This window comes from Perognathus longimembris, chromosome 6 (genome assembly GCF_023159225.1).
Source record: "Perognathus longimembris pacificus isolate PPM17 chromosome 6, ASM2315922v1, whole genome shotgun sequence".
Lineage (NCBI taxonomy): Eukaryota > Metazoa > Chordata > Mammalia > Rodentia > Heteromyidae > Perognathus > Perognathus longimembris.
In genome coordinates this window covers 76,930,622-76,940,070 of record NC_063166.1, presented here as the reverse complement: position 1 = coordinate 76,940,070, position 9,449 = coordinate 76,930,622, and the positions used below count along the sequence as shown (strand labels likewise).

The window sequence follows — 9,449 nt, the reverse complement described above, 5'->3', positions numbered from 1 at the left end:
TACAGGTTACACCATCTATATTTATTAGAAACAGACCAACAACAAAGGAAGGAGTGAAGAGAAGGCCCAGCCCGCCTCCACTCCTCCCGGCCTCCAGAACACGTCACCAGTTTGTATCCAGCAAACTGGCTCGTTCCTCCCCACGAGAACGGTCCCGGCGGAGACCGGCGTGGCGCTGCTGAGGCAGGACGGGAGCCCTACTCCTCAGGGCACTGCAGGATGTCAAAGGTCACGTAGCCCACTTGATCCACCTGGTTCACCTCATTCCGAGAACTCACGCGCCAGAAGAAGCGGTCCTGACAGAAGTAGGCTTTCTCTGCAGGGGACAGGCAGGGGACATTACAGAAGCCATCCCTGCCTGCCTGCCGGCTGACACCCACTAGAGACAGGAGCAAGAGCTCCTGGACTTTCTAGAGCTTTCTAAGGTTTTCACATCACACTTCCATCTCCACCACCTGCCTGGATGATGTGAAGGATACAGACCCCGTTGCTCAAATCACAGGCACAGAGCCTGGCACAAAGTAGGTGGTGCTCGGTACCCATCTTGTGAATGAACCGGCAGATGAATGGATGGGTGTTCTATCTTAGTGCTCAGGACAATTCATTGTTCATTCACTGAACAAACCCATTCATTCATTCATTCTCGTCCACATTCACTGAGTGCCTACTATGTGTCTAACAGTGCTGCAGGTGGTTAGAATACAGCAAAGAAAAATGCAGGCACAACTCAATTCTTTTGGAGCTCACCGTTTAATGGGGGCAAGAGAACACACAAACCCAAAAAGAAATGAGATTGGTGTGACAATGTACAAAGATATGGAGGAAATAGAAACAAATAAATAGATTAGTATCAGAGACAGCCTATGAGATGGTGGAGTTACAACCTGAAGGATGAGGGAGAAGAAGAGAGAGGGGGAGAAAGTGACGGAGAGGGAGAGGAGATGGAGAGGGAAAGGGAAAGGGAGAAAGACACACACACACACACACACACACACACACACACAGAAGAGAAGAGAGAGAGAGAGGAGAGAAGAGAGAAGAGACTGATGAGAATTATGGAGAAAGCTTTCCAGAGGGAACTGGCAGAGGCTCTAAGCTAGGAATGACCTTGATCTGTTCAAAGGGCAGCCAGTGTAGGTAGAGCAGAGTGAATGCCAGGAGTTTGAAGAGGAGAACACCAAGGCCAAAGTACACAGTGGAAGGGGAGGTCAGATCCTGCACTTGCATATTCTCTCTCTCTCTCACTTTCTATCTCTGTGCTGATACTGAGGCTTGAACTTAGCCTTGTGCTCTCACTTGGCATTTTTTGCTTAAACCATACATAGTTATACTTCCAGCTTTTTGCTGATTAATTGGACTTTTCTGTCCAAGCTGAGCCACACTCCTCAGCTCTCAGCCTCCTGAGCAGCTAGGATTACAGGTCTGAGTCTCCAGCACCCAGCTCAGATCCTGGCCATTGCTTTGACCTGAGAATGGGCTTGGGGACACCTGAGGACTGTGGCCCTCCAATCCGAACACCTCTCTATGTTCAGAGAATCCATTAAAAGTTATAGAAAAACAGTGTGGTCTGGGGCTGGGGTGTTTGCAAAGGCACTGATTAAAAATGATAGATGAAGAAAAGATTAGAATCACCACACCTTCTCAAGTGATGGGTTTGGGCCAGTGCAAAAGAGAAAGAAAGTTTAACTGTCATCTCAAATTTAAAGATAGGGAAACTGATAGTGACTTGTGTAAAGACACAGCTATGAAATCTTATCTCTGGGCATATCCCTGCTGGCTGCCCTGTGCCTGGCATACTATAGGTGCTTGGTAACTACTGTCTAATGCAAGAGATGAGCCTTGCTGGCTCACGCTTGTAATCCTAGCTACTCAGGAAACTGCGATCTGAGGTTCGCAGTTCAAATCCAGCCAGGTCAGAAAAGGCCCCTGAGACTCTCCAATTAACCCCCGAAGAGCAGAAGGGGAAGCTGTAGCTCAGATAGTAAAGCACTAGCTTTGAGCAAAAAAAAAAAAAAAAGCGGAAGGGCAGAGTCCAGAGGCTGAGTTGAAGCTCGGGACACACATGGAACCAGTCTGTCGATCCCATGGCCCAGGCCAGAGGGGAACAGCTTGCAGCTGGGGATGCAGGAAATGGGGTCCTTGCCCTGTGCCCCTGGCTGTATACCTCTTGTCCTGCTGAGAATCCGGCCCCTCTCTAAGGCCTGGGCTCCCCAGCAGAAGGGCAGCCCCCTCCCTCGCCTCCCTCGGGGGCCTGCACCCTCACCTCGGTACTGGAAGATGTCGTGCGTGTTCCAGGGCACCCCGGGGAACATGGTGTCCAAGTCGGCCGCGCTCTGGGGGTCCACCTTCTGCATCTTCAGGTCCAGCCTGCCAGGAGGGGGCGGAGGGATGGACGCGTGCGGGGGGGGGGGGGGGCCGCGGGCGGCGCTCGGGCTCCCCCTGCCGGCGGCCGGCGGAACTCACCTCCAGAAGCGCTGGCCCGAGAAGAGCAGCGCCTTGCCGGCTCCGCGGGGGAGGACCCCGGCCACGCGGGCCACCTCGGGGCCCAGGCCCAGCTTGTCCAGGCGCCGCGGGCCCAGCACCGCCGCGCCCGAGTACACCCACACGTGGCGTCCTGCGGGAGGAAGGGCCGCGTGGGTCGGGGGCGCGGGGGTGGGGGTGGGGAGGGGGGCTCGGCGCCCAGGGGCGTCACCGTCCGCCCGCCCGGGGAGGGGCACTGACCCGAGAAAAAGAAAATCTTCCTGGACAGCGGGTCCTCAAACGCGGAGTCCAGCCTGGCGGGCAGCGCCGGCCAGGTGTCGGCCACCTGGAAGGGACCCTGCAGCCGGCGCCCTCCGGCCTCCGACAGCCGCCAGTACCGCCTGGAACGCGGGGAGGGGGGGGGGGCGGAGCGCGGGGGCGCTGAGCGAGGGCCGCAGGGGAGCCTCCCACTCCCTCCCCGCCACCCACCACCACCCTCCCCCGTCCCCCTCCCGCTCACCCCTCCTTGAAGAAATGCAGGGAGCCTCCGATCTCCGCGATGGCGTCGAAAATCTGCACCTGGCAGGGGTCGTCCGCCGGATCCAAAGGCGCCGTGGGAGCCTGAGAGGGGCCAGCCGTCGGGGGGCCGGTAGGGCCGGCCGTGGGGGGCCCCGTGGGGCCGGCCGAGGGGGGCCCCGTAGGGCCGGATGTGGGGGGCGCGGTGGGGGGCGCGGTGGGGCACACTGTCGAGGGCGCCGTGGGCCGGGGCTCAGGTGCCGCGGTGGTTGGAGGCCTTGGGCTCGGGGCAGGGCCAGCACCTAAAGGGAGACAGCGGCTGAGACGCCCCCATTCTGTGTTTCTCTGCCCCTCCAGCCTAGACGGAGCTGGCACCGGTGCCCCCTCCTCTCTCAGAGGCTGGAGCCTGCCTCCCCCTGTCGGTTTCCCGTGCATTCCCTAGGCTTTCGTTCCCGCTGTTTGTTTTTTTTTTTTACATATATATCCAGTTCTGGGCTAGCGAGGCCTGGTGGACGGAAGACAAGCAGAGCCCTTCCTGTCCCCTTGCAGGCGGGGAGAGAGCGCGTGTGTCTTTTGACTGCTCACCATGTCATACGGTGCTGACAGCTTTATAAACTCAGAGTGCCTCCTTTGATCTTCAAAGACAGACTGAATGAGATGCTTCCATCGCCCCACTTTTTGAAAAAGGAGGCGCTCATACCAGGTCACGACAAGTGATAACAGCAAAAGCACCAAGCATGTGATGCCTACCGAGTAGCTATGATTACAGGTGTGAGGCAACGTGATGCCTGCTTTACGCCAGACATCCCTCTAATCAAGATCCTGTGAGTCCGGACTACTTATTATTAATCCTTACGCCCACTCTGCAAATTAGGAAATCAAGAGGCAAACTGAGGGCTGGGGATATAGCCTAGTGGCAAGAGTGCCTGCCTCGGATACACGAGGCCCTAGGTTCGATTCCCCAGCACCACATATACAGAAAACGGCCAGAAGCGGCGCTGTGGCTCAAGTGGCAGAGTGCTAGCCTTGAGCGGGAAGAAGCCAGGGACAGTGCTCAGGCCCTGAGTCCAAGGCCCAGGACTGGCCAAAAAAAAAAAAAAAAAAAAAAAAAAAAAAAAAAAAGAGGCAAACTGATAGACCCTGGAGTAGCTGGACTCTCTGGGATGGGAGAAGGGTTAGTTTTGGTGTTGGGGATAGAACCCAGGACCTCCTGCACGCTAGACAAGGGCTGTGCTGCTGAACTAACCCCTTGAACCTAGGTCTTACTTTCCCTTGAACTTGGGGGTTTGGGGAACTCAGAGCTTCAAGCATGCTGGGATTGTTTGCTCACAGCTGTAACTCTACCACTTGAGCTACACCTCCGACTCAGATTTTTTTTGGGGGGGGGAGGGGGTTACTCATGGAGCTTGAACTCAGGGCCAGGGTGCTGTCCCTGAGCTTTTTTGAACCACAGCACTCCTTCTGCTTTTCTGGTGGTTAATTGGGGCTAAGAGTCTCACAGATTTTCCTGCCTGGGCTGGCTTTGAACTGTGGTCCCCATAGCTCAGCCTCCTGAGAAGCTAGGATTACAAGCGTGAGCCATCAATACCTGGGTAGGCCCGAGTTCTTTAGCCAGTACCATCTCCAAGTCCCAGAAAGATGATCCCACACACCCCTCCCTTCTCTTCCCCACTTCCATCCTCCATCCTGTGGCTGAGCTACACCCTTCCCGCGGCTCCCTCCATCGGGGCTCACCATAGAGATGCTGGATGCCCTTTACATCGTCCTCGTGCAGGGGGGAGCCCTCGAGGAAACGGTACATGGGGTACATGAGCGCCTCTGGCACCGACGAGTGATCTAAGCCCAGCGCGTGTCCAAACTCATGGGCTGCCACTAGGAACAGGCTGTACCCTGGAGGGAAAAGGGAGCCCGAGGCTTGAGCTCTGCCCAGCCGAGCCGCTCTACCACCACCACCATCACCCCTGTGGGAAGAGGGGCTGCAGCCTCCAACCCCGGAGCCTCAGAACCCCACGCACCTTGGTCAGGGCAGAAGCCCCACTTCTTTTCCTTGTCGAAGTTGGAGGTGGTGGCACACCAGAGGCGCCCGTCCCTGCGCCCCTCGCTGGTACATGTGGAGTACTCCTTGCCCAGGAAGATGAAGGGGAAGACACACAGCTCACCAGCCGAGTTGCCCCCGATCACAGTGGAGTCAGCTAGAGAGACCCAGGGTCTTGGGTAAGTGGGGTAGGTGGATCCAATAAGGTTCCAGGCAAGGCAAACTAAGAGCTAGAGAACCTTGGTGATGTGTGTGTGTGTGTGTGTGTGTGTGTGTGTGTGTGTGTGTGTGTGTGCGCTGAGGCACACACAGCCTTTTGCCCTCATTGGGCTTTTTTGCTTAAGGCCGGAGCTCTACCACTTTGAGCCACAGCTCCACTGCTGGCTTCTTGGTAGTTAATTGGAGCTAAGAGTCTCACAGACTTTTTCTACCCAGGCTGGCCTCAAACCATGATCCTTAGATCTCAGCCTCCTGAGTAGCTAGGATTACAAGATGTAAGCCATGTCTGGCTCAGTGATCTATTTTTGTTTATTTATTTTTCTTTAGCTATTCATTTGTTTAATTTCTGAAAACAAGTCATAGAAGGGTCTATTTTTCTCTTTTGCCAGCCTTAGGGCTTGGACTCAAGGCCTGAGCACTGTCCCTGGCTTCTTTTTGCTCAAGGCTAGCACTCTACCACTTGAGCCACAGCACCACTTCTAGCTTTTTCTGTTTAGGTGGTGCTGAGGGAATCAAACCCAGGGTTTCATGCATGGGAGGAAAGCACTCTACCACTAAGCCACATTCCCAGCCCCAGAGTGGTCTACTTTTAAAGCCCTAGGGCCCTGTGGAGCATAGCTGAGACCAGGAAATACTAAAGAACGGGGACTGGGATCAGATATCAAAGAAGAGGCCTCAGGCCGAGCAAAAATGGCCAGGTAATCAGGAGTCAGAGGGGTGGGAATGGGGTCCGATGGGGCGTGGAAACCCAAAAACGAGGAAGGGAAGAGTCACGTTTCGGGAGCCACGTGGGGTGGGAGGGCGGAGGAGGAGGCTCGGGGTGTGTGTGGGGGGGGGGGGGGTGAGGTACCTCGAGTGGGGCAGAAGCCGTAAAGCTTGTCCTGGTCGTAGTTGGCGGTGGTGGCGCACCAGCGGTAGCCGTCGGAGCGGCCCGCGGTGGTGCAGGCGGAGTAGGAGCGGCCCTCGAAGATGAATGGAAACACGCAGGGCTTGCCGTCCGCGTTGCCGTGCTGGGTGTAGAGCCCTGCGGAGACCCCAACGCTGACCCCCAGGGCCCGCCCTGCCATCCCTTCCTCCCCCCGCTTTACAGAGGAGGAAACCGGACCAAGAGGAGAGTGGTTAAGGTGGATCTGCACCTAAGATCCCCGCGCGCCCCTCCCCTCCCCTCCCCTCGACGCCGCCGCACTCACTCTCGCTGGGGCAGAAGCCGAACTGGCCGTCGGTGTCGTAGTTGGCCGTGGTGCTGCACCACGGGGCGTCGTCTTGGCGGCCGTCCGTGGTGCAGGCCTGGTAAGAGCGGCCCTCGAAGGTAAAGGGGAAGTGGCACGGAGCGCCATTCGCGTTTCCAAAGTAGGTGGGAACCACTGCGGGAGGAAGGGAAGGGGGGTGAGGGCGGGGAAGGGACTGGAGGGGGGCGTGGGGGGCCGCGGGGGGAGGAGCGCCAGGGCGGCCCCGCATCTCACCGACGCCCTGGCCCAGGGTCCACAACTCCTCGTCGTCGAAGTGGGCGTCTCCCTGGATGCCGGGGCCGGGAGGGAAGGCGTGCGCCAGGAGCCCGTCCTTCCCGTCGAAGGGATACCCGTCTCCGTGCTCTGAAGAAGCGGATGGGGTTGGGGGGGGTGGGGGGGGGTCAACCGTGGAGTGGGCGGCGCGCAATCCGAGGGCGCGGGGCCGCAATCCGGGCGCCCCTGTGCTCCGCCCGCCCCTCCCGGGGCGCTCCGGCCAGGCGCAGCCGGGGCTGCAGCCGCGCGCACGCGCCGGGACGCTGGCCCAGCCCCCCGCCCCCTGGACGCCCCACCCCACCCCACCCCACCCCACCCCACCCCGGGCGGGCGCGGCGGTTCTCACCCGCCACACCAAACTGGATGACGATGTCGGCTTCGCGGCCGTACACGCGCGTGAAGCTGAGCGGGGTCACCGCGCTCCACACGGCGAAGGCCCGGGCGAAGGCGTCCTCGATCACCTCCCGCGGCAGGTCTTCCGAGTAGTTCTGGATCCTGGAAGGCGGGAGAAGCCGGGTCGGAGGGGGAAAGCGGGGGGGGGGGGGGGGGGGGGAGGGGGGAAGGCTGGAGCTCCGGGCCTCGCCACATTCCTGTAACCCGAGGTCTGAGGATGCGGAGCGGGGTTGAAGCCCAGGAAAAGTCCAGGGGGGCCTTAGATCCAAGGAGGCACCGGAAAGTCAGCGGCGCGCTGTGGCTCAAGGGGTAGAGCGCCAGCCTTCAGCGAAGAAGCTAAGGGACCCGGGCCCCAGGGCCTGACTTCAAGCCCCGTTATTGGGGAGGGAGGGGGGAGGGAGGGAGGGAATCGCACAGGTGCAGGCCCGCCTCCGCCTCCCGCCCCAGGTCCCCGCCACTCACCAGTACGTGATGTTGCGATGGTGCCACTTGAGGTCGCCCTCGAAGGTCTGGAATTTGCCCAGGTCTGGGACACCACAGCGCGGGGCCCGAATGGCCTCCAGGGTTTTGCTGTCCAACTCACCCGTCTGGGGCAAGGACAGCTGCTTCTGGAGCAGCAGCAGCGCCGGGCGCAGGTTCAGCTTCTCCCCTTGCATCTCAGCTACCCGGGTGTAGCCATAGCGGTACAGGTATTCCTGTGGATGGAGAGGCAGAGCCATCCGAGAGCACCCCCCCCCACCCCCCTCTCCACACCTGGGGCCAGGACTGTCCCCCCCCACCGGAAGTTTAGGGGCCATCCATAAAGTGTAACCTAAAACACCAATGCACATCCAAGAGTGCTGCCTCCTGCACACACCTTCCCTCCTGAGGGATCTGGGTCATGCCAACCCCAAAGAGCCCTTAGATTTATCCCTGCCACTACCAGCCCATGCCTATTCTAGAATCCTCCATAGCACTGGTATACACACACACGCGCGCACACACACACACACACACACACCTTTCCCACTGTGCCTTCCTGGCCATGCCTGCCCAGATCCCCCAACATGTTCCTGAAGCATCTCGGAGGTCAGTGCCTTCTTAGAGACTCTGGACACCGGGCTGTCCAGTCCCCCCACCCCCGGACTCCCCATGGCAATCTTGGTCTACCTGTGCCAGCTGGGTGTCAGTGAGGTTGGTAGTCCTCAGGTCCCTGGGGAAGACCACAAAGGTCGGCTGGCGAGGGGCAGCGGAGCAGCAGCCCAGCACCAGGAGCCCCAGCCACAGGGGCTGCGAGGGACCCATGGTGACAGTGGAAGTATCTGGTGGCAACTTCTCTTGCGGCACAGGGGCTTTAAAGAGGCACTGGGACTGAATCAGTGACCCCGCCCCTCCCCAGTGGGCGGCTGCTGACTCAGTGTATTGGGGTGTGTGTGTGTGTGTGTGTGTGTGTGTGTGTGTGTGTGTGTGTGTGTTGGGTACTTCCAGCGTGAGAAGGCAAAGAGAAGGCTTACATCACCCCCTCCCGTCTCCCCTGCCCACAGTCCTCCCTGCCAAAGTCAGGCAGGACCCTGGGCCCGCAGGAAACCACAGCACTCTGGGAAGGAGCTGGCTTTTGCAAATCGCAGCACTTGTGGGTGAGAGAAGGAGAGGGACCAGGGCCAGCTCAGGGAAGGGCTCATCCTTGTAATTCTGCAGCACTCCTTCTGGCCAGAGCTCTGCCTGAAGCCCCCCCATTCCCATCCCCCCACCCCCGCACTGCAGGCTCTGTCCTCTCCTGGAAAGCCTTCCTGACTCAGCTTCCTCTCTCAGATCCATGGTGGGGGGGGGGGGGTCTGCCAGGCAGGAATCGGGGAATTCCACCCTGTGAGCCCTGGTCTCAGGCAGGGTGACTCCTTGCGGTGGTAGTAAAGGGAAGAGTTGGCATCTGTAAATTAGCAGATGAACTTGTTCAGGCCTCAGGCAAATGTCCTCAGTTATAGCAAAAAGAAAGCTTTTGTCCCTAAAATGAGATCAAAGGCACAAAATGCCTAATGCGGCATATGTAAATCCCCAATAAAAGGCGGTCATTGGTGCCGACCATGAAGGCCAAGGATGAAGGATGGGGGGCAGCCCGGGGCCAGGAGACATAATGTGAGTGTATGCTTTGAAACTGCCCTTATTACATTCATTTATTTTGTGATAGTAGAGGTCAAATTATTATGCTTGCTAGGCAAATGTTCTATCACTTGAACCATACCTCCACTTCTGACTTTTTGCTGGTTAATTGGAGATGAGTCGGGGCTGTCTTTGAATCTCCTATCTCAGCCTCATGAGTTGCTAGGATTACAGACATGAACCCCATT

The 9,449-nt window shown here is 58.4% G+C and overlaps 1 protein-coding gene across 1 annotated transcript; it reads right to left on the bottom strand.

Annotated features, from left to right (window-relative positions):
- Mmp9 (matrix metallopeptidase 9) lies at nt 1-8,409 on the bottom strand. The gene is made up of 13 exons (XM_048347486.1): nt 8,275-8,409; nt 7,588-7,820; nt 7,079-7,227; nt 6,694-6,822; nt 6,421-6,594; nt 6,081-6,254; nt 4,992-5,168; nt 4,711-4,866; nt 2,981-3,278; nt 2,722-2,861; nt 2,464-2,614; nt 2,264-2,367; nt 1-316 (listed from the first exon to the last, which is right to left on the bottom strand). The coding sequence occupies exons 1-13, from the start codon at nt 8,407-8,409 to the stop codon at nt 198-200; spliced, it is 2,139 nt and encodes a 712-aa protein (XP_048203443.1). The 3' UTR covers nt 1-197.
- Between the last annotated feature and the right edge of the window lie 1,040 nt (nt 8,410-9,449).

What these genes read in the sequence shown, in the direction of transcription:
- Mmp9 (XM_048347486.1), bottom strand. Translation starts at nt 8,409, where the DNA reads ATGGGTCCCTCGCAGCCCCTGTGGCTGGGGCTCCTGGTGCTGGGCTGC. An exon ending in CTGACACCCAGCTGGCACAG is followed by an intron (nt 7,821 to 8,274) that starts GTAGACCAAGAT and finishes CTCCATCCACAG; the next exon opens with GAATACCTGTACCGCTATGG. An exon ending in CGGCTTCTGCCCCAGCGAGA is followed by an intron (nt 6,255 to 6,420) that starts GTGAGTGCGGCG and finishes GGGTCTCCGCAG; the next exon opens with GGCTCTACACCCAGCACGGC.